Consider the following 25360-nt stretch of genomic DNA (forward strand, 5'->3'; position numbering starts at 1 on the left):
AAAAAAAACCCAGCAGAGCATTCTCCAATTTGCTACAGCAGGGGAAAAAAATTCCTTCCTGATCCCCCAATAGGCGATCGGATTTTCCCTGGATCAATTTTACCTATGTTAGTACCTAGTTATATTATGTACCATCAGGAAAGTATCCAAGCCTTTCTTAAAGCAATCTACTGAACTGGCCAGAACCACCTCTGGCGGGAGTCTATTCCACATTTTCACAGCTCTTACTGTGAAGAAACCTTTCCGTACTTGAAGATGAAATCTCTTTTCCTCTAGACGTAAAGAGTGCCCCCGTGTCCTCTGGGTTGACCGTACAGAGAACAACTCAACACCAAGTTCACTATATGGACCCTTAATGTATTTGAACATGTTGATCATATCCCCCCTTAATCTCCTCTTCTCAAGAGTGAATACATTTAGTTCCTCTAATCTCTCCTCAAAGCTGAGTTCCTCCATGCCTCTTATCAGTTTGGTTGCCCTTCTCTGCACTTTCTCCAGTTCCCCGATATCCTTTTTGAGAACTGGTGCCCAAAACTGAACGGCATATTCCAGGTGAGGTCTTACTAATGATTTGAACAGGGGCAAAATTATATCTCTTTCTCTGGAGTCCATACCTCTCTTAATACAAGAAAGGACTTTGCTCGCTTTGCAAACAGCAGCTTGGCATTGCATGTTGTTATTGAGCTTATGGTCTACCAAAACCCCCAGATCCTTCTCCACTATGGATTCCCCCAGTTGTACTCCCCCTAGCATGTATGATGCATGCATATTCTTAGGCCCCAAGTGCATAACTTTACATTTATCAACATTAAACCTCATCTGCCACATAGTCGCCCAATTAGACAGTGTATTGAGGTCGGCTTGTAAATTGGAGACATCCTGTAAAGACGTTATTCCACTGCATATCTTGGTGTCATCTGCAAAGACAGAAATATTACTTTTGATCCCAGACCCAATATCATTTATAAAGATGTTAAAAAGTAAGGGTCCCAACACTGAACCTTGGGGTACACCACTGATAACCTTAGACCATTCAGAGTAAGAGTCATTAACCACTACTCTCTGGCCTTCTAGCCAATTTTCTATCCATTTACAAACTGATATTTCCAAACCAGTAGACTTTACCTTACACATGAGCCGTGTGTGGGGAACTGTATCGAATGCTTTTGCAAAATCCAAGTATACCACGTCCACCGCCACCCCTCTGTCCAAGGTTTTACTTACCTCCTCATAAAAAGAAATCAGATTTGTCTGACAACTTCTGTCTTTCATGAATCCATGTTGTCTGTTGCTTAAAGTGTTTTTGTTCAGCAAGAACTCGTCGATGTGGTCTTTTATTAAACGCTCCAGTATCTTCCCAGCTATAGAGGTTAAGCTAACAGGTCTATAGTATTGCAGAGTATTAGCTGGTATTGCAGAGTATTGGCGGGTATTGCAGAGTATTGGCGGGTATTGCAGAGTATTAGCTGGTATTGCAGAGTATTGGCGGGTATTGGAGAGTATTGGCAGAGTATTGGTGGGTATTGCAGAGTATTGGCGGGTATTGCAGAGTATTGGCGGGTATTGCAGAGTATTGGCGGGTATTGCAGAGTATTGGCTGGCATTGCAGAGTACTAGCAGGGAATTGAGGGGTTAAATTTCAGTGAGCAGCGATGTGGGCACTGCAGATTCAGCCCTCAGCGCTGCTGACACCGATCTCTTCCCCCTCCGCTGTACCGATTGGTACAGAGAGGGGAAGGGAGGAACCAGCGTCATAACATGACGCCGGTTTGTTTACAAGTGATCACTCCATCATTTGAGTGACGGCCGTAATCCGTGATGCGCCGGGTCCTGTAGACCCAGCGGTCACGGATACTCTCGAGTGCGTGCCCCAGGGGGCGCTCAAGAGAGCGGAATTCTAGGAGGACGGTTAAACAACCGCCTTGTAGCCGTCATTCGGCTATGGGCCGGTTGTTAAGTGGTTAAAATAATTTTTACTGACAGATAAGGTGTCTGTAATATGATCCTACTAGATCTCATCTTTTCTGTTACTTTGACTGCAAAATAAACACTTAACAATTGCTTCATATTTGTGTCAAAAGTCTTTTCCATATTTGTCAAACGTCTGGAGAAAAAACCTATTATTTCCGGTTCACCATTTTTTACCTGAGACAAAATCACTGATATGGAATTCTCAGATATCTTAGTACATTAGAACAGGTGTAGATAATGGAAAATTGTATACTTACCTTTCCGTAATTTTCCTTTCCTGTCGCATCTTCATGGCAGCATACACTCTGGGTTGTGACTCCGCCCCCACAACCTGATAGGACCACATAGCTATAAGATGAAGATACGCCCCCCGCCCCGGTATTCTCTGTATATATGAATCACCTTTGTGGGTGGGATATTGTATGCTGCCATGAAGATGCGACAGGAAAGGAAAATTACGGAAAGGTAAGTATACAATTTTCCATTTTCCTGTCGCATCATGGCAGCATACACTCTGGGGATTAACTCGCAGACTGGGTGGGAGATGCAAAGGTAAACGTTTATTAGCAAGGAATAGAAGAGTTGGCTTGAATAATGGACTTTCCCAATTCTACTGTTGTTAGCTGAGCTGAGTCCACCTTGTAGTGAGAGATAAAGGTGTTCCTGGAGGACCAAGTGGCCGCTCTGCAGATGGTCTCCACCGAGACCCCACAATACGCCGCCCAGGAGGTGGCCACTGCTCTGGTGGAATGAGCCCTAAGGTCTTCAGGAATTTGCGACTCACTCAGCAAGTAGGCCTTCACCAACCAGGAGGCAATGGTTCGGGCCGACGCTGCTTGACCTCTCCTAAGGCCATAGGGAATGATGAAGAGGTTCTCCGATCTTTTAAAGGATTTGGACAGGGAAAGATATTTTATGATTTTGCCCCTTACATCCAGAGGATGAGGGTCACCCTGGTCTGTGTTAAGAGCTGGCAAGTTGATTTCCTGGTTGAAGTGAAAAGAGGATGCCACCTTTGGGATAAAGTAATCCAAGGGTCTTAGAACTACCCTGTCTGAATGAATGATCAGATACGGCTCCTTAATCAGTAATGCTTGCATCTCTGAAACTCTCTTCGCTGATGTGATTGCGACCAGGAAAAGTGACTTTTAGTGTCAAGTGCCAGAGGGAGATGTTTTCCAGCGGAAAACAGGGTTCTTTGGATAGTACCTCTAAGATGACTGATGGGACCCATGTTGGAAAGGAAGGCTTCCTAGGTGGTCTTAGTTTAAGACAGGCCTTCTGAAATTGCATAACAAGGGGATCGTGAGCCCATTTAACCCCTGTCAGGGCGGATAGAGCTGACACCTGAACTTTCAGAGTACTAGAGCTAAGACCTTTGTCTAAGCCTGATTGCAGGAACTCTAGGATCAGAGGAGCCGAAAGGGAGGACAGATCCCGGCCAAGGTCCTGAGAGAAGGCAACAAACTTCTTCCAGACCCCCTCGGTAGGTGCAGTTGGTGGTAGGTTTTCTGGCCTGGAGCAGGGTATCAGCTACCTTCTGGGAGCAGCCCTGACATAGATACCTAGCCCTCTCAGCCCCCAAGCCATCAAGTGCAGCTTCCCCGAATCTGGATGTAGTAGCTGGCCCTGGGAGAGCAAGTCGGCTGACAGGGAAGAGCAAGAGGGTCTGCCGTGCTCAGTTGTAGGAGGGTGGTGAACCATGGCCTCCTGGGCCAAAAAGGAATCACCGCTATCACCAATGCCATTGATCTCTTGAGCCTTAAGAGAAATCTCGCATCAGGGGAGTCAGAGGGCAGATATACCTGAGATGGAAGTTCCAGGGATGCTGGAGGCAATCTGTCCCCTCCGTTAAGTGAAAGGGAAACCTCGACAGGAACCTTCGGCATTTGGAGTTTGCCGGAGTCGCAGCAAGGTCTATGTCTGGTTGACCCCAGGTCTGGCAGATGAGGGAGAAGGCCTGAGGGCTCAGGGACCACTCGTTGTTGAAGGCGAACTCCCTGCTGAGCGTGTCGGCTAAGATGTTCTCGAACCCCTGGATGTAAGTCGCCCTCAGGTCTGACAGGTTCAACTGTGCCCATTCAATCACAGGGAGAACTTCCCGCATCATGGAGGGACTCCTGGTCCCCCCCTGTCTGTTTATGTAGGCGACAGCAACCTTGTTGTCCATCGTTAAGAGGGCCTGCTTCCCCCTTAAAAGGGAGCTGAAGGCCAGGAGAGCCTGGAGGGCCGCCCTCATCTCCAGCACGTTCGATACCGAGTCCCGTACTTCGAAAAGGCCAACGGCCCTGCGCTGCATGGGACTGGTAGTAGGCTCCCAAACCTTCTAGACTGGCATCCGTGGTCACTACCTCCTGAGGAGGGATAACTATGTGTTTGCAATTGTTTAAGTTGTGGGGACCACAACGCAATGAGCGCCTGACTGTCTCCGAGATCCGGATCGTCTGGGTCATGGATGAACCATCCCACTGATGTAGGAAGGAGTTCTGCAGAGGTCTGGTGTGCCACTGAGCCCAACGGACCATAGGAATTGTCGCTGATAGGGAGCCTAGAAGGCTGAGGCATACTCTGGCCAACAGGGATCTTGCTAGAATGGCCTTCTTCACCTTCCGGACCAACAGGGAAGACTTCTCCGGAGGCAGCTGCACTGTATTCAACTGGGCTCCTAAGAAGATCATTCTCTGGGTGGGCCGAGTCTGGCTCTTTCCCCAGTTTATGAGCCATCCCAGATTCTGCAGAGTGGAGACGAGGATCTTTTGATGCTGTAACAGCGACTCCCGGCTGTCTGAGAGGAGGAGAATATCGTCCAGATAATGGTGGACTCGCAGCCCCCTCTCCCTCAGATGCGCGATAACGGGAAGAAGGACCTTTGTAAAGGTCCTGGGAGCCGCAGAAATTCCAAACGGAATACTTCAGAACTGAAAGTGTCTGTGGTTTAGCGTAAAACTGAGGAACTTTTGGAGTTCTGAATGGATAGGGATATGAAGGTAGGCGCCCTGTAGATCTATGGAGAGCATCCAGTCCCCCAAATTTATGGCCTGGAGGATAGACTGTAGGCTCTCCATTTTGAATGCTTCTACCTGGATAGAGCGATTTACGTTTAGATCCAGGACCGGACGTAGGTCCCCTGATTTCTTTTTAACTAGAAATAGAGGGGAATAGAACCCCCGACCTCTTTGGGATAGGGGCACCTCGGTAATTGCTTCCTTTTGGAGCAGATCCTGAACGTATCGGGTCAAGGCTAACCTCTTTTGCCGGGATGACGGGAGGTTTGTTGGGCAAAAATGGTCCCCCGGGGGAAGTCACCTGAATGACCATCTGTGCCTGACACGAACGGTGGTTAGCGCTTATTGTTTCCCCCCAGACCAGCGTGAACTTTGGCTGCTGGCTGGGCGGACGCACCTTCAAAAGGACTTCTGGTCAGTAGATGCCGGGGTCCTGGGCTTCTGGGACGTCAGGAAGGACGTTTGAGGGGCCTTCCAGTTCCTTCTGTACTCCCTACCAGGCCTGTAGGACTTGGCATCCCTGTACCTGTCCGGGAGGTTACGCTTAAAGGGAGGAGGCCTCTGAAGCTTTGGCTTTCTATCCGAGGGGATGAGCCCTGATTTTCCGCCAGTGACCTTAGAAATAGCAGAGTCCAATTTTGCACCGAAAAGGTTCTCACCATCATACGGGATGAGGCACCAATTGGACTTGGAAGCAGGATCTGCCGCCCAGGGTTTGAGCCAGAGAGCCCGTCTGGCCATTACCGAGGACAATATAGCTCTGGATGCAGACTTAATAGCATCCACAGATGCCTCTTCCACAAAATCCCCTGCAAGGCTTAGTTCTTGCAGGGCCCTAACTATCTGGTCCTGATCAGCGCCTTGGATACAAGCTTTTCTGTGCTTGCTGACCAACTGGCAATAGCCTTACCCACAGCAGCAAGAACCACTGCTGGCCTGCATACGCCTCCTGCTGCTAAGTAAGCTCTTTTGAGATCAGTATCGATCTTCCTATCCAGGACATCCTTGAATGACACAGCGTCCTCGATAGGGAGCGTAACGTGTCTGGCCACACGCATGAGGGATGCATCCACCACTGGCGGGGACACGAGAGATTTAATTTTAGCCTCCTTTAGAGGATATAGTTTGGCAAGCCGATTGTTAAGACTTGCTTTCTTCTCGGGTCTCTGCCACTCGTCTCTGATAAGTTCCTCCAACTCATCAATGAAGGGGAAGGCTTCGGGTTCTCTCATCAGGTTCGGGAAATATTTTCTCCTTTTGGGTTGGGCCTCCTGGGGTTCCTCCCAGCTAATGGCCCCCTTCACTGACCTCACAAAAGGCTCTATTAGGGAGAAGTCAAAGCCCGCTGAAGCCTCTAGTTCTTCCTCATCTGAAGGAGAATCATGCTCTCTGGAAGTACTTGGGGGAACCAGCGAAGCACCCCGTGGAGATAACTCCGTGTCGGGAGCGACACGTGGGGAAGAAGACTCTGTGAGCTCTCTGTGTTCTTGCCATTTCTCTCTGGTGGCTTCTTCAAAGCACCGGCGGCATGCCAACATATCTGGAAGGGCTATGGCCCCGCATACCCAGCAGGTATTTTCATAAGGATGGGAGTGACGTGCTGGTGAATGGCGCCTCCGGTCAGGGGATCTTCTTCGGCGGGAATGGCTGCGCCTTGAACAAGACCTGGAGCGACTCCTTCTGCGACTCCCTTTCCCTGAGCGACTTCCTCCACCCGAATGGCTCCGCCTATGGCCAGAGTGGCTTCTTCTATGCGAGGAATCTCTGCGAGATGATCTTGCGGACCTGATGGGGCTAACCATTTAGGTAGCGCTAGTGCGTCCTGCTCTCTTTTTCGATCTTCTCTACTTACCAAACTCCTCCCCTCTTACCTATTATGCTGGTGGTGATCTGCTGGAGCAGTGGTCTCCATGGATAGGGAAACAGAGGAAGCCTGAAGACACAGGTAACGCAAAAAGGGTAAGGAAGATAAAGCCATAACAGAAACAAGAGGGGAATAGAGAGAAGAAAAATACAGGGGAGATACTTACCAAACAGAGAGGCAACACTGGGGTAGAAAAAACAGAAATGCAGCAGTCATGAAATTCAGCTGAGCACAAAAAAAAGGCAAAAAAAGGCACCTGCGTTAAAAAAGGCATCTTCCCCTTTTAAAATTGGAGCCGGGGTCATGTCCCGCCCGCACATGCTCAATAGTGCCATGCGGCCGCCGGCGCCATCTTGGAAAAGGCAAAAGACATAGATAGACATACACAGGCTGCCCAAAGTGCACAGTGAGCATGTGCAAAGCGGCAGAGTGACCAGGAAGAGTGGTGATGTTGCTGTGGGACTACAGAGCTAAGGAAAAGGAAGTAAAATATGGCAGAAAGGCAACACTGGGGTAAAGGCACCAGACAACCTAAGGTGACAAGAGATACTGAAGGCAGAGAGTATGCTGTCAGGTTGCAGACAGAGTGACACCAGGGAGGAACAGAAAACTGGAGACCACCGCAGGTACTAAGCCTGTTTAAGGCTTAAAGACCAATCTTTTTATTATATGCCTTCAGCCTGTTTAAGGCTTACTTTCAACGGCTATAGAGGCAATGCTCTGTTTGCAGAGAAAAAGTATTCATACCCCATGAGATCACCAGAGTGGGGTTCCTTCTATTTAGCTTCCTTTAGAGGCTGTACCGGTAAGGACTTCCACCCAGGAGAGGCTAGAACCTGGCTGGGGCGAAGCGGTAAGAGGGTGATGATCCGTGCGGTCCCAACAGGTGAGGAAAAATAAGAGAATACCGGGGCGGGAGGCGTATCTTCATCTTATAGCTATGTGGTCCTATCAGGTTGTGGGGGCGGAGTCACAACCCAGAGTGTATGCTGCCATGATGCGAAAGGAAATTCCAATTTCAATTGTATGCAATGAGACAGCATTCTGCAAATCTTTTTTCAACATTTCAAAGGCATTTGTCTGGGTTTGAGTCCATTGATCAAACACAACATCTTTTTGTTTCAAGAAATCCATTAATGGTTTAACTTTATCATCATATTCCTGTAAAAACTCTTTACAAAAATGTACTTCACTCAAAAATGTATATAATGACTTGTAAGATGTTGGAATTGGAATAGCAGAAATGTTTCTAACTTTTTCCTGTGATAACTGTCTCTGTCCCTGACTAATTTGCATATGAAGAAAATTAACTTTATTTTTCATTAACTGAACTGACTCTGTATTCAATTTCAACCCTGCTGTTTGTAACAAAGTAAATAACTCAGTCAACAGAGTAACACGTTCCTCTGTATTTTGTGTAGACAGCAAAATTTTGTCCACATGCTGGAAAATACATTTTGGTCTAGAAAATTTTGATAAAACTTTCTCCAAGCACTCATGTACTAAGCCATCACTGATATCCAATCCTGGAATTATTCTAATGAATTCATAAGTTTCTTTATCAAAGCTGAAAGAAAGTTTATAATGACAGCTGTTTGTCAATGGTACTGAAAAATCACTATTGGCTATTTCCAGTACTGAAAATACTTTGGCCTTGGCATCCATTTGTGACATTAAATTTAAATTAGGAACAATAGGTTTGTTATTTGTAATGAATTTATTCAGTGATCTTAAATCAACTGATATAGAATACGAATCATCAGCATTCTTGATAGGCCAAATACAATTATTTACCACAGATTGTGCCTTCTTTAATATTCCTTGCTGTAAAAATGATTGTACAATGTCAAAAACAGGACCTATTGATTGTTGTGGCAACTTATTTTGAATTTGGGGCTTCGGATCTCTTCCCTCAATTTCTATCTCAATATCTTTAAACAAACCTGTATCCATTTTGGTTTGACTCCAAAGACTTTTATGTGCTCTAACCGATTGTTCCAATTGGTTCCTGTGTGTGGCCAATTATAATCTGAAGACATGTCAGCGACTGCTGTACAAATACTTCCAACTTTACTGTACTTTGAGGAATCTATTAACATAGATTTGGGCCTAGATGAATCTTTCCATATAGTAGAATTACTTAAATCAATAATCCAATCTAATTTACTAATCACATCCATGCCTAAAATATTCTCTGTATTTTGGCAACACCATATGTCTATATTTGTTTTTAAAATTCCAGGAATTTAAAGATTTACATCAGAAACTTTAACTGCAACTGTATTTTCTTTTCCATTGAAATCAATTAAATTACATTTTGGAGAATCAATATTCACACATAATTTGTGTTTAGTTAAACTGAGTTCAGATCCTAAATCTATTAACCATTTAGTATGCTTACCATTTAATAAACCATGCAACCATGGCCTTCCACTTTCATCTATTAAAAGTGAAGTCACATATTTTAATGTTGGAGGTGACTCAGAACTTTTTCCCCTAAATCCTGATGGTGATGGAAGTAATCCATCCCTCTCATTTTCATCATTGTTTGTCATATTGATTGAACTGTCATTAACAGTCAATGTACTGATCTGTTTGACTTCTGAGGCATAAGGCAAATCAATCAAACTATTGTTTGAAGAAGAAAGAATAAATTGCTCAGAAATATGTTCTGTATTTTCTACTTTCAAAGTTTTCCTTTGTGTACTATGTATGGGAATAACATTTCCTGTCTGCTCTGAAACTTTAGCTCTGCCTGTGACGTGTATCTCATCATCTCTGGGTGTGGCATTACACGTGGCAACTATTTAAATGGCATTTTCCCTTTGTTTGTCTAAAATATGTCTGCATGCTGCAGCTTTAGTTAATATTTTTCTTTTAAGCAAAACTTCATGTTCCTGGTCATATTTTCCTATGGACCACTTAACTGGTACCGAAGATAATTTTGGTTTAAACAAACCTTTCTGTTCTTGGTCATCAACCTTGATAGACCGCATATCTTGTACAAAAGACTTCTGCATAGAATCTGCATTAACATTCATAGAGTCTGCGTTAACATTAATCTCTAAACTCTTGCTTGACTCTGTTTTAAACTTTACATTATTCTGTAACTCAGACAACTGAATATCCTTTATTTGAATTGCACTCTGCAAATCATCTATCCGCTCAGACAAACATACCTGAGTCTCTGTTTTCCCCTTTGTATAAACAAATTTTTTTTCAGGAACTCCTGATATCATTGTATCATAAACTTTAATCAACTTAATCAAATTTCTAACCTGTTTGCTGAATTTCTTAAAAGTAAATTTTGACTTTGTATTTTGATATTAGCTTGTAAGCATTCATTGAACATGTAACACCACAATTCATCATCTTTAACAAACTTTGACAGATTTTTAAATTCTAATTCACTCTCATCAGACAATTCATGAATAAGATTCATACTTACCAATGTAGGATAAGCTTCGTTCATCTAACACGTGTTCCCTCTCTTGGCGGGAAATTACTTAATCAAGAAACAGATTTTCTTGCACGTGCGCAAACATCTCACCAATTTTGATCATTCTTTTTCTTCCAAGTTCAATTCAATGATGCCGAAAATGTGCTTTTTTGATTTCTTCTGAAGCCTGACTCAATAGTCAATGTTTGTGCTTCTATTCCCTCTCGTCAAGCGAAAGTAGAAATTTTTCAAAAATTATTCGATATTCGGATAAATTGACACTGGCAAGGCTCGCCAAAAATTTAGAAATTGAGTTATTACTGTATTAATAACTATATTTCAATAATTCATATTGATGAGGAAAGTTCCAAGAAAATCCATTCAGTTCTCGTGTAAAAACACCAAAATTGATTTAATAATAAAAATAGCAAAATATTACAAAAACAATATGTTGTGTCAAAATGTAGAATATAAAATAGCATTGATAAGTTTCTTATTCTTAAAATTAAGATTGTATAAATGTATCTTTGTGTGTGTGTGTGTGTGTGTGTGTGTAGGTTTGTCAGCCTCCTCCAAAGTCTGCTCGTGTCTCTCTGTAGAAACAGCCTGTCTGTATTTTACTACTCCTACAACTAAACCCCCACTAATTTCCCAATTAAGAATGTTTTAACAGTTTCTCTGAGCTCTGTTGTACCACAGGAAAAGCCCACAAATTCTGAATGAACAAATTCCCTCCCACCTCATCCAACAGGATGTTGAAATACAAAACCGTCTCTAATCAAAACATTCTATTGGGATGGCAAAACTGCCATGTATTAAACCATTTAACTTATACAATACAAGTTTACTATCTTCTAAACCAAATACTACATATATCAGTAAATAGATTATATACGTTTAAAATGCAATGTACGTAATGATAATCCTAGTCAGGCAATACTGTAATATAAAGAAATAACTTGTATCATACTGAAACTCTGTGTCTTTGGACAATAATGTAACCTTATCTCTTACAATGGGGGAGGTGAATGGTCAACTCACTCTAAATTACAGCCATATGTGAAATGTACATAGAACTGCTTCTCATGAAATGCATATGAAGCTTCAAAGAGACTTTTACATAAATATATGTAAATATATATATATTTATTTCACTTTCCTTATCTAGAATATATAATGATATACATAAGCAAGTCAATCATTCTCAAAAGACCCAAACCAAATATAAATTTTAATATTCTAACAGAAAGCGACCCACATGGATGGCTGAGGGCTTGTCTCCAACATCAACTTTAGCAGGTGACCACTGTGCTAGCGTCTCCACAACCTCAGTCAAGGTTTTCCTATCTGCTTTGGCATCAGTGGCTAGCTGTTCAAACAGCCTCTGCGATTGCTCCTGTGCGATAGCATTAGCTTGCTGTAGTGCAGCACTGGCTTGCTGTAGTGCAGCGTTTATTTTCTGCTGTGCAGCGTTTGCTTGCTGTTGTGCAGCATTGAGTGCAGTGTTTGTTTTCTGCTGTACAGCGTTTGCTTGTTGTTGTGCAACATTGGATATCATCAATTGTTTCAGGATTTCCTCCATGTTTAGTCATTCTAGGTACTGGCCTTTTAAGTAGTAACTTACTACAGCTGCCCGCATTCTCCACCATGTAACCTGGGGACAGGTAGCAGGTACAAAGCTCCCTGGGATGAGCAGTTGCTCAGGCACAGATACCAAATCCAGTGATGTAGTGACAAACAGTGCTGTCTGCTCAGATGAGCTTAAATTAGCATGGGGAAGAGGACCAAGACCCGAACTGGATCATGGATTTCTAAATGTGTACGAGAGGAGCCTGGGAGACAGATAAAGCCCGAACAGGACTTTACCTGGCTCTCTCTGGGAAGCTCTGCTACAATGTATATAAAATGCACTTTTTATCTAAAAAGTGTTTTCCAGCTCTAAACCTTTCATTTGATTTCTAAATTTCTGCATTTGTACATTTCAAAAGCCAATATAAAGGAATAGTAGTGGTAAAAAAAGCACTTGTGAGTTGAACCAATCTTTTATTTTTTTGTACAATTCTCCTTTAAGGGGGCATGACAAGGGGCGTGTCCTATGCCTGCATACTTTTTCTGATAGGTGTCCCTCATTCCCCGTCTCTAAAAGTTGGGAGGTATGCCTGATGTAAGGGGCCACTGTGATGGCGAAACTTGATGTATGGAGACACTGTGATGGGGAACCCGATGTAAGGGGGCACTGTGATGGGGAAAGCTGATGTAAAGGGGCACTGTGATGGGGGAACCTGATGTATGGAGACACTGTGATGGTGGTACCTGATATAAGGTGGCACTGTGATGGGAGAACCTGATGCAAGGGTACACTGTGGTGGGGGAACATGATGTAAAGGGGCACTGTGATGGGGGAACCTGATGTTATGGGGGTCACCTAATGTGTGGGGATACTGAAAAGAGGGAACCTGATGTATGGGGGCACTGTGATGGAGGAGCCTGATGTAAGGGGGCACTGTGATGGGGACACCTAATCCAGGCTGGTAGGGGCCCCAGTGCATTACTTTGCTCAGGGGCCCATGGTGCTATTAAAATGGCACTGGTGGTGGCAATAAAGGTGTGGTATTGGGGTGGTCATACTCATGTGGCAGATGCGTTTTCCAATACGTTATGCCAGCCCAAGCTGCATTTTAGGGCGTGGCAGCCCACTTTTGTTAAAAAGAACAGCGCAGTTCACAAATTAAATCAGTTGCCCACACAGGGGTTTCCACCATCAACAACAGCATTCAAATGAAAATGCCAAACCACCTGGCTCCCTTGTCAACCTCACTGCTACTCTTCTTATCAGTTCCACTGACTGCATTCACAAATCCAAAGGGAACACCCAGAGTGTATGGCAAAGGTATATCTGTAAATGTTAAAACGATCCTCCACCAACACCACAGCAAACTGGGCCTCTTACCCTCAGGAATGGACCACTAGATTATAGGTGGTCTAACAGCACCCTGTCATCCATCTTGCATGTTCCTGTTCACCAAAGGCTGCATAAAGATTATGGTTCAAATACTGTTATCCGCTCTAAGCCCTTGTACACGCGGTCGGACATTCCGACAACAAAATCCGTCAAAACTGGTGTTGCATACACACGGTCGGACAATGTTGTCGGACAATCCAATCGTACGGATCGTGATGACGTAATTTAGTTAGGACGGGACTACGTTCAGGCTAGTAGCCAATAGCTTTGGTCTAGGAATTTGATCTGAGCATGTGTGGCACTTTGTCCGATCGGAATTCTCTACAAACGATCGGACAAAGTCCGATCGGATCATGTTGTTGGAAAATTTTATAGCCCAGCTCTAAAACTTTGTCTGTTGGATATTCTGATGGAAACAGCCCGATGGAGCCCACACAAGGTCGGATTATCCGACAACACTGTCCGATCGGACATTTTCCGTTGGAATTTCCAACCGTGTGTACAAGGGCTAAGAGTGTTTTTCTACAGGTCAGATTACCATACATGTGTGTCAAAAGAACAAAACTGCCTCATAGTGTAGTAAATAAAAATACTTAAATATTTATTAAAAAATTTCCAGAATACTCACACACTCTATGTAAAATTTGAGCATGTCATTACAATGTTTCTATAAGTTACCCATCAACAAAATGTTTGCGGGCCGAGTGTGCTGCGACGTCACCTGCTCTGGCTCCGCCCAAACAACAGTTTGTGAGTATTCTGGAAATCGTTTAATAAATATTTGTGTTTTTACTTACTACACTATGAGGCTGTCATTGTTCTCCTTTTGACACACATGTATGGTAATCTGACCTGTGGAGAAACACGCTCAGAGGGGATAACAGGATTTAAACCATAATCTTTGTGCAGCCTTTGGTGAACTGGAACATGCCAGATGGATGAATTCCAGCCCTCAAGGTGCCCCAACGAGTAATTTTTTCAGGATTTCCCTTAGATGAAACGGGTGTGGTAATTACTAAGGCAGCGAAACTGATCAAATCACCAGTGCAAAATAATGGAAGGCCTGAAAACTTGACCTGTTGGGGCGCCTTGAGGACTGAAGTTGAGAAAAACTGTGTTAGACCACCTATAATCTAGTGGTCCATGCTTGAGGGTAAAAGGCCCAGTTTTGCTGTGCTGTTGGTGGTGGATCGTTTCACCATTTACAGATATACCTTTGTCATACACTCTGGGTGCTCCCTTTGGATTTTTGGAAACTCTATGAATGGTCTTTTATAATAAGCGTTGCATTTTGTTTAGATGTTTGGCTCATTGTTACCTACAATTTATGCTAGCTGCTTTTTTGATGTAATTGTGTTAACCTGAACGCATGTGGAGTTCTTTATACTCTGACTGTGTTGTCCAGCTCTCCTTGCTCACTTGGCCTACCTATGGAGGAGTTTCAGGCTTCCGCCCCAAAAAAAATTTAAATTCAGGAGCTACAAATACTGTAGCTGCTGACTTTTAGTATAGAGGACACTTACCTGTCCAGGGATCCAGCAATGTCCTCACCTGAGCCGATTTGGTTGCAAGTGCTGGCCTGTTAAGCAAAGGAAACCGACAATGAAGTTTTGAGGCTTCACAGCCAGTTTCCTACTCTCCATGCACGAGCCGCACTGCACTTTGTGAATGGTCCCAGAGTCTTCTGGGACCTGTGATGTGTCCCAGAAGGCTGTGGGGGAGGGAGTTGTGGGGGGATCATCCAGTTCAGATTGCCGCATCGCATCTGAATGAAAGTGGGAGCCGGTACCTGTCAAAACCAGTTACCCACTCCCCCCCAAAAAGTGCCAATGTGGCAGCGGAAGGTTGTAGCACCCTACTGCATGGCCTACTCCGGACCTCTGGATAGGGGTTCTTCTGTCACCCCATTAATACCTGACTCCTGGAATGAGCCCTCCTGTCTCTTGACTCCTGGCTGGGGCACCTCTGACCCCTGTGTGAGACCTTCTGCCTCTGAATTGGAAGCCGTCTCCAAACTGGGAGCCCTGGGCTATCCGCAGGCTTAATTATATATCGACCCTGCGCACTCACATAGGCTGTAGGTATTCAGTAAAATCCAGACACTGAATTGAAGGTTTAGTCTCACTCAAGACCTTCAAACTCCATGCCCCAATCCTGGACTACAGTCCAGAGAAAGCCCAAAAAAACTGCTTTCTCCGCTTAGAACCGATGGCCTGGAATTTTGCATTAAGCCTTAATGCAAATCCTGTGTCATTTTCTCCTGCATTTTCGCAGTGGCAGGGCATCACGCTGTCACAAAGGGTTAATTAACACACTCAGGTCTTGCCTCTCCCCCAGAGGCCTAGAGCTTGAAGGTTCCAAATTGTCTTGAGTGGGGCGAAACCTTAAATCTTGTGATTGAACAATGAAGGAGAAGCAGCAGATTGATAAACGTATTTATATTTTATTAATATAGCTAGATATATGATATCCACCACTTTATGCAGCGCTTTGCATATTGAATGCACTTTGCATACATACACATACTATGACCAATTAAGGCATGAGCTCAGTAACCTACCAGCATGCCTTTGAGGTGGGGAACCCCCAAAGGAAACCCACAAAAGAAACCCACACAAGCACAAAGAGAACATGCAAACTCTATTATTTGGTCTGAGGACCCTGGTGCTGCAAGGCAGGAGTACAAACCACTCAGCCACAGAGCTGCTCCATGGCTTTAAATCTGTATAGTGAGTCATCTGTGGATCAGTTATGAAATCTTAAAGGAGGAAAATGGGGGTGTATGGGACTTTTCAACTTTGACTGACACTATAAGTCAGCAAAAATTATCTGCTGAGGCCATGTTTTTGTAGCAGTTCCTCCATATTAGGTACAACCCAGATTAGGTATGGCTATCTTCACAAATGCCATTCAACATATGTGTAATATTTTGGTGGGTCATTTTGTATGTAAACTAGTTGTCCCTTTTGCTCTCCCCTCCAGGTTGCTCCATGCCTCTTGGTATGCAGTCCGGAGCTATCATTCCATACCAGCTGTCTGCCTCCACTTCTCTTCACTCTGTCTTTTCTTCCTGGGTTCCAAATTTGGCAAGGTTGAAGCAGCAAGGTCGAATTAATGCCTGGCGGCCACAGGTTAGTGTTCCTGGTCCTGCTCCATGATCTGTTCCTGGCCTTGTTTCATTATCTGGTCTGATAAAATGGCTAGGTAGACTGTATGGGCACCTGACTATCTCAACTCTACGAGCTTCTTGGTCTTGTTGGGACATACCATTCCAAAACCATGGCCATTGATATGGTGTTGACCTCCCTTTGCCACTGTAACATCTTCCACTCCTCCTTTCATAAGGTTCTGGAGGATGTCTGTGAGAATTTGTACCCATTTGTGAGGTTAGGCATTCATACCTCCCAACTTTGTAAGTTAAAAATGATGGACACCATGGGACCTAAAAGAAATGTGCCTGCACTGGGACGTATCCATGGCGAGAAACTGTAGTTCTCTTTTTTTTTTTTTTTTTTACGTTTTCTCTCTTAAACTGTTCCCTTCCATCACATTAACCCCCACCCCACTTTTTTTTCCCCCCTTTCAGATTATCCCATGTTTTTTTAACTTCTTGCCAGCTTCCAGAGGGCCTCTGTCCTGGAAGGGTAACTGATAGTAGTGACCTTCTGGGTGGCATTTGCGTATTACTAATTGTAACCATATGGACCAGTGGTCTCCAAATTGTGGCCTTTTTCTTGCCCCTAGGGCACTATTTCATCCACAACTGACACCCACGAGGGGACACTATTCCTCCCACTGAAACCAATAGTGGGGTAGCATTCCTCCCACTGACACCAGGTGAGGTACTATTCGTCCAACAGATGCCAATGATAAGATGCTATTCCTCACACTGATAGGGAGGGCCCTAATATTCCCAGCGATACCAACAATGGGAGCTTTTTTTCCACTGATGCCAACAATGGGGCACTATTACTCCGACTAAAACCAATGATGGGGAACTGTTTAATTTCACTGAGACTGGGGCATTTCTACTCTGGCCACTGGCCAAAGTCTGACCCCCCCAAAAGTCTGAAGGACAGTAATTTGGCCCTCTGGAAAGTTTGGGGACCCCTGGTATAGACAAAGCAAGCAGGAGTAAACACCCTTCACTTCACCCTTCATATCCTACATGTATTGTAGTTTGTTTCTAAAAGAACTTCCTACAAAGTCCACAGAAGTGACTTCAAGTTGGTTCACATTTCTGTATTATTCTAAATACTGTCTGTAAGATTTGATGGAATAATGTATGGAGCACTTCTTGTTGATTGATTCTATCCGATATGTCTTCTCGTGTTGCTGTTAAGACGTTTCTGACATAAATGCTCGCCATGGTGAAAATGGGCGTGACCAAGTTGTGTCTTAATATTGGGTGTGCCTTAAAGGAGCATGGTCAACTAACCTGCATATGGTATACACTGTACATAGTCTGCAGTGCTTGTAGCCCAAACATACTCCATATTTACTGTGCTATAAATCAGAGCATACCTTACATAAACCTAAAGGATCAATAAAAAAAAACCCTGCTACATATTACGAATTTACTTTTATTTAGTTCCCCCATTCTCTCTTGATAAAACAATGTTATTGTCCTAATAAGACAATGTTATCTTTCTTGTGTAAACCACTAATCTATCATGAAAGTTCTTGTTTACTCAAGTCATGGTAGATCTAGTAATAGCTATTCATATTTAACTGGACTTGTTCTGTAATTGCTGGCTGTTTAAAGGTCCTTTCAACATTAGAGTACAGTAAAGTCCAGTTGAATAAGACTAACTACTGGGTGGGTACCGGGTGATGGGATCTACTAATCCCATCACCCAGTACCAGGACAGGGCCATCCAGCACACAGGGCAAAGATGCCAAACCACGCCCCCCCTTAGGGTTAGTGTTAGGGCACCCATGTCCAAGCAATAAACCATTGTGCCCAGGGAAGCTGCCCCTCTCCTCCCATCCCTTGTCCCGGCCCTGCCATCACCCTGCATACAATGGATGCATACGTAGACTTATTTGAAGTCCAGTCTGGTTGACAGCCATTCAATAGAAATAAGATATACCTGTGCTCAAATCCAAATCGCCTATACATATAAAGTACATTGAACCCATCAGGTGCTAAAGAGGCTTGACCACATGTTAACACTAAAACATCTGAATGAACCCTGTGCACACTGCTGTACACTAGTTCTAGCAAACTTTGCAAAAGTTTACATTTATTGCAATACATGTTTAAGCTGGCCAACTGCATCAAAGTAATCCCTCTCTGGCCAGTCCCTACTCTACTCTATTCTGCTCTGCAAAGTACTTAATTTCTGATAGCATACCTCAGTGGATATAGTGCCAATCTGGGGCAAATAGGAACAAGTTGTAGTACTGCTACAGGTTCAGGTCTGGTCACTGACCTGCACAGTGTAATAGAAATAAGATATTCCTGTGCTCAAATCTAAATGGCTTACACCAGTGGTCTCCACTGATATGAGGCACTGTTCCTTCTACTGACACCAACTATGGGTCTATAATGGTTCCTGCACTGACACCAACAGTGGGGCTCTATTCTTCCCACTAATACTAATGATGGGGCACTATTCCTTTCACTGACACCATCCATGGGGCACTATTCCACCTACTAACACCAACGACAGGGCATTAATATTTCCCCTAATACCAAAGATAGGACATTGTTTACTTCCGCTGAAAGACCGTGAACTGGTCTTTATTTAGAAAGTTTGGAGACCCCTGGCTAAGACATATATAAATTACCCATCAGGTGCCAAAGGGGCATGACTGCATGTTAACAATAAAAGTTCTGAATGGGCCTTATGCACTGCTATGCACCCTTTCTAGCCAACTTTGCATAAAAACAGGGACTTTTAGTTCACATACATTGCAATACATGTTTAACTGCTTCCCGCCTGGGCCATTGTGAAATGATGCCCTCGAGCAAGAGCCCTATTGTTCTGGGTGGACGTAATTTGATATCCTCCCCAGAAAGCGCCTCGTGGGGGCCCGGCGGGCCACACACTGGCACGATCTGTCACCCGATGTGTCCACCGGACAGCGTAGATGACTGATTAGTGTGCTGCCAGTACCATGTAATCGCTGTGACCAATCACAGCAGATCACTGCAAGCGAGTTTGGGGTGGAGGACCTTGACTGTCCTGACCTCAACCTAATAGAACACTGCGAGCCAAGCCTTCTCGTTCAGTATCAGTGCCTGACCTCACAAATGCACTTCTGGAAGAATGGTCAAACATTCCCATAGACACACTCCTAAACCTTGTGGACAGCCTTCCCAGAAGAGTTGAAGCTGTTATAGCTGCAAAGGGGGGGCCAACTCAATATTGAACCCTACGGACTAAGACTGAGATGCCTTTAGCAATTTATTTTTTCACACAGTATTTGCGCAGAGAATTTTCAAACGCAATTTTCTCTTACGTTCACTGACTGACACAGCTCCTTTCTTAGACCATCGGGTTGTTACACCACCTTCAGGAGAGGACTAGGCAGAACATGATAAAATGTTATAATTAAACTAGAACTTTCTAGTTTCGCCCAAGGGGCAGTCCCTTAGGTAACAACTCCTCAGCCTGCTACTGCAGCCTCAGTTTTTTTCTGCCTAGTGAAGAAGGACCTAGGAACCCTGCGGGCCCATCGGTCTGTGGATTTTTCTGCAGAAGTTTTGCTTTTTGCTCAAGATTAAAGATCCTGTGATCTGCTATCAACAGCCGGCTGGGTGACAGGCTGGATACCCTTATCCTTGTAGTCTCCCCAGCCAGCGAGCGTGTGCAGACTAAAGCTCCACGTCGGGTCGGCCACGACATGCCCCCAGCTCCAGGGGAGGCCGGTGGGCGTAATGCCCCGGGGCACACATATGACGGGGCGCCTGATGTCTGCGTCACAGTGTGCCGGGCCAGCAGCCACCCCGTACTGATCGGAAAGAGTGGGTCTGTGATGAAATGTCTCCCAGCTCTTCAGGACTGGTAAGTACAGCTCTCCCTGCCTCAGTGGGGCTGAGCAGCTGGGCATTCCCTGGGAAGTCGATTCGGGGGTCCCTCACCTCCCTCTCTTCTCTAACTGTCCCTATCTTCCCTCCCCCTTCCCTGTGGGGGATGCTGCATGGGTTGCTGAGCGGTGTGTGTGCCAAAGACAGGGGCCTGGGGGGACTGCTCTGGGTAGTTGTGCCCTGGATGTGTGTAGGTCTCTCCCCTGAGGTGTCTGGAGTCTGTCTTCTGATCGCTGTAGCGCTGTTTACCGCCATTTCTCTGCCTGTTTTTTCATTGTTCTTCATTGCACAGTACAGTGCTCGGTGGCCATTTTTGGTGTGACCAGGGAGCAGCATTCTCTGTCTCCATTTTCCTGTAGTCCGGCTGACTTTTTTTCCCTGTGATTATGTCCTTTACACTGGACGCTCAGCGGCCATTTTGTTGAAGCCTGAACATGTTTTTCAGCTTCAGCGCTATTCATAGGAGCTCAGCACAGCGCGGTTATGTCTCTTATGCATCTGGGAGCTGACACAGGACACAAGCACACCTAGCTGGATGGTGCAGAACTTGGTAAGGGTGGTGAGTCCTGCGGTGGGGGCCCCTCAGCCGGCAGCAGTTAGGAGGGTGGGACCATCACTGTCCTAAGTCCCCAACAGGTGGCAGACAGGGTAGGGTCAGCATGGCTTCAGAAACTGGTGTTTCTTCCCCCGAAATCTAGGCAATTGCAACTGGCTCGCCTGCAGACAGTGCAGTACCTCTGGACGCTTTGTCAGCAGTCCTTAATACATTCGTTGCCAAGATGGAGGCGGTGCGTGGGCGCAAAGGTGGTAAAAAACGGCCCCTGCTGCCCCCCCATCCTCCGGGGGGAGAGCTCTGATGCAGACTCTGGCCCTGCTGAGGCTGGTGACCCCTGCTCTGTCATTTCAGGTGGCGCTGACCAGAACCGTTCGGACAGTGAGGATGAGCCCCATCTGGGTCCGTGCACGATTAAGTGCTTTTTGGAGCACTTATCACAGCTGTACATGATACCCTGAAAATTCAAGAGCCAGCAGATCTCTCTGCTGATGTAGAGGTCCCTTTTGGGTCCCGTAAGCAAGTCCGTATACCTAAGGTGTTTCCGTATCTGACTTATTTAGATAAGTTCATTTACAGGAACGGGGGCGACCGCAACAGACCTTTTTAGGTCCCTAAATGCATGGTGGTATGTTCCCCCCTGAAGAAAGCCTTCCTATATAATGGCCAGCTCCTCCGTTCGTTGACTGCACAGTATCCAGGTTAAACAAGTAACCACGAACCCGGTAGAAGGGGTTCCTGTGTTTAAGACCCCACAGGCAGGAACCGAGGCAGTGGCCCGTTCCTTATTTACGGTTGGGGCCCCAGCAATGCGGCCATCACTGACCACAGCACTTGGGTCACAGACACTTACTGAATGGGCAATATTTTGCACCGCAAAATGGAGAAGCAGCAGGCTACTCCCATCTCATGGAAACTAGCAGACAAGTTAGTGCACGGTCGTAAGTAGGTTGTAAGGCGGCTCTGGATACGTGTCCTCTGTTATCCAGGGTTTTAGTGTCAGCAATGGTGCTGAGGTGCCTGATTTGGCTGAAGTCTGGTTGGCGGACCAGGCATTTAAAAAAAGCCTTGACGGATTTACCCTTCCTTGGTGAGCGACTCTTGAGAGCCTCGTTGGATGACATAATTAAGAATGTCACAGATGGGAAGTGTACCTGGCTCCCATGGGCCAGGAAGACTGAGGAGCCACACCGCTGGCAAAGGCCCTCATTTTCCATTCAAAAGAGGTTTTTCCGTTAGTCCGGTACTTCGGCAAAACGCTCCCAGTCCAGCAGGACGAACCTTGGGGGCGGAAGCGTCCCTGGATCCGCAAGCCTAACATGCCTTTGAGGACGTGTTTCCGCATGAAGGTTTGCCCCCACCCGTCATACGGGTGGGAAGGTCGCCTTCGGGAGTTTGCAGTCCGGTGGACCTCTCGTGTACCTGGCCAATGGGTCTGCAAACTGATTTCCTTGGATACAAGATAGAGTTCCTCTCTTAGCCAACGACAGATCTTCCCTTCCAGCACACCCTTACTCCCGGCTCGCTGGGAGGCCCCATGGGGGCAGAATAGGACCTGCTAAACCTCAGGGTGATAGCGTCTGTTCCGGTGTCGGAAAGTTGCCAGGGGTTCTACTCCAATCTGTATGTTGTCCCCAAAGAAGGAAGGGGTACTTTCAATCTTGGACTTAAGGAGCCTCGATTGCTTTGTTACGTACAAAGGCTCAGTGTGAAATCAGTTTGCTCAGTTGTCACTGCACTCCATCAGGGGGACTCCCTGGCATCTTTTGACGTCCAGGATGCGTACCCACACATACCCATATGCTACAGGCATCAGGGAATTCTGCGAAAAGCAGTCGGGGAAGCCTACTAACAGTTTGCGGCTCCCCCTTTTTTGGTTTGACTTCAGCACCCCGAGTCCTTACCAAGGTATTGACTTAAATTTTGGCATTGTTGAGACAATGCGGGATCGCAATCGTGAGCTACTAGGAAGACCATCTTCCGCCTCAGAATTTAAGGAGGATGTGGCGGTCACCATGCAAACCCTGCAGGTATTGGGTGGTGACCGTTGAACCGAAAAAGTTGGTGTTCTCACCGATTCAGCACCGGAGTGCCTAGGCTTATTGCTGGACCCAGAAGCGAGAGTTTTTCCCTTCAGACAACTGCAGACTCTCAGATCCGCGGTAAAACTATCGCTGAACCGCATGCGAGTTCTGGGTCTCATGGTGACCTCCTTCGAGACGGTACTGCACGCCTACGTTCCACCAGAGTCTCGTAGAAGGAAATATTGACACAATGGGACATATCTCTGTTACCCCTGGATCAGCAGATTCAGGTGAGCCAGTCAGGCAGGGACTGCCTGCTCTGGTGGCTGAGGTCCCCGGTACTTCGGTCCGGGAAGTCATTCCTGCCTCTACGTTGGACTGTGATCACAACAGACTCCAGGCTGACCGACTGGGGTGGAGTACTGTGAGTACAGTCCACCCAGGGTCTCTGGTCAGGTGAGTAACCCAAGTTGCCGATCAATGTGCTCGCCTCTCCACATAGTCAATGAGACTACGAGGGCGTACGATCTGGATCCGGTCAGACAACGCCACGGCGGTGACCTATGTCAACCATCAAGGAAGAACAAGTAGCTTGGCTGCAGCACAGGGGGTCACTCACATCCTTCAGTGGACAGAGCAGCAGGTACCGGCCTTGTCGGCCATTACATCCCGGGAGGAAGAATCTGACAGGTGGACTACCTAAGTTGCCAGATGATGGGCCCAGGAGAATGGGCATTGCATCCAGACACATTCAGGCTATGTGCCTGTGGTGGGCCACACCAGACACAGATCTCCTGGCTCCCGTCTCAATCGGGAAGGGCCGAGATCGTATCCAGTATAAGAGATCCTTAGACGGACGTGTCAATCGCGCTGGTGGCTTCATGAGATCAGTACCGGCTGATCTACGCCTTTCCTCTGAAAAAGCTACTACCACATCTGCTCCGCAGAATGGAAGCCGAGGGGGTTCCAGTAATGGTAATACCCCAGATGGTCATGGCGTCCCTGATGCCCCGACCTAGTACGCCTGGTTGCGAAGACTCCCTGGCAAATGCCGTTGCGAGAGGACCTTCTGTGTCAAGGTCTGATTCTCCATAGCTGGGTTTATCGGTATGGCTGCTGTGAGCCAGTTGCTAAGGTACCGAGACCCATCAGATTCGGTGATCTTAACTTGGTTGAGAGCATGGAATTCTTCTTCTCGGAAGATATACCATCATACCTGGAAGACATACACCTCTATGTGTAAGGAGACACGGTGTCATCCGTGCACCTATTCAGTTTCCAGGATCCTGCTGTTTCTACAGCGTGGAGTAGACCAGAAGTTGTTTTAAGCACCATTAAGGGACAAATGTCAGCCTAGGCTGTTTTTTGTGAGTGACTCCTGGCGCCTCACTCTCGAGTGAGCACTTTTGTTCAAGGGGTCTGACATGTAGTTCCCTCGGTGCATCCACCGTTACCCCCGTGGATCTGATCCTGGTGTTATCAGCTTTTCAGAAACTGCCATTTGAAAATGTCAGAGAGATCCTTCTGTTGACTCTTTTCCAGAAAGTGGTTTTCATAGTGGCCGTTACATCGATCAAGAGGATTCCGTAAATTCCCTTGTTGACTCTTTCCAGAAAGTGGTCTTTTTAGTGGCCGTTACATTGGCCAGGAGGGTTTCGGAACTGGCGACCTTGTCTTGCAAGTCGCCCTATCTGGTTATCTATAAGGATAAGGTAGTGTTGCGTCAGCAAACTTCTTTTCTGCTGAAGGTGGTTTCGGCGTTCCACATCAATGAAGACATTATGTTACCACTTCTGTGTCCTAAACCGACACATCCTAAAGAGGTGGCACTCCATGCCCTGGACGTGTGCCAGGCTCTGAGGGTGTATTTGTCTACTACGGCTCCCTTCGGAAGTCAGACTCCCTGTTGGTTTCTATGGCTTGTCCGAAAAAAGGCACGGCGGTCTCGTCGGCCACCATTTCCAGGTGGATCAGACAGTTTGTAGTATAGGCCTACGCCTTGAAGGGGCCCTGTTCGGTCACGGCCCACTCCACAAGGGTAATTGGAATGTTAGGAGCAAATCGCTCCTCCACCCCTGCCCCCATGCTTCGACATATATGCTCTTTTTTTTAACTGTGGTGGTAAAATCACCTCCGACAGCGCTAGAATCACGGCTTTATGTATCGTGGGAGCAAACGCTGTTGCTGTCAAGATAAATAAACCCGTGCTGCAGCTGAATGGCGTACCTGCTAAGCAAATGATGGTTAACAATAAAACAAAGTAACATTACAGTAAAACAGTAATGCCTCGTACATACGATCGGACATTCCGACAACAAAACCATGACATTTTGTTTGAAGGGTGTTAGTTCCAACTTGTCTACCACACTAGTGTGTGGTAGCTTTTGAAACAGTCACGATGCAGAAACCAGCTTGGTCAGGACAGGGACAATAAAAGCGTGTGTCGTAGCTAAATCCGCATTTTCTGCAGACACAACATCTTCTTTGGGTTATTCTTTGGGTAGGG

At 45.9% G+C, this 25360-nt stretch overlaps 1 protein-coding gene across 1 annotated transcript in view; it reads left to right on the forward strand.

Annotated features, from left to right (window-relative positions):
* Positions 1 to 25360, forward strand: part of F8 (coagulation factor VIII) — a 278437-nt gene that overhangs the window by 197675 nt on the left and 55402 nt on the right. The window contains exon 24 of the mRNA XM_077465186.1: positions 16224 to 16372. Coding sequence (XP_077321312.1) covers positions 16224 to 16372 — 149 coding nt within the window. The remainder of the gene's footprint in view (positions 1 to 16223; positions 16373 to 25360) is intronic.

This window comes from Lithobates pipiens, unplaced genomic scaffold (genome assembly GCF_037356315.1).
Source record: "Lithobates pipiens isolate NorthernLeopardFrog02 unplaced genomic scaffold, aLitPip1_a1.2 Scaffold_1, whole genome shotgun sequence".
Taxonomy (NCBI): Eukaryota; Metazoa; Chordata; class Amphibia; order Anura; family Ranidae; genus Lithobates; species Lithobates pipiens.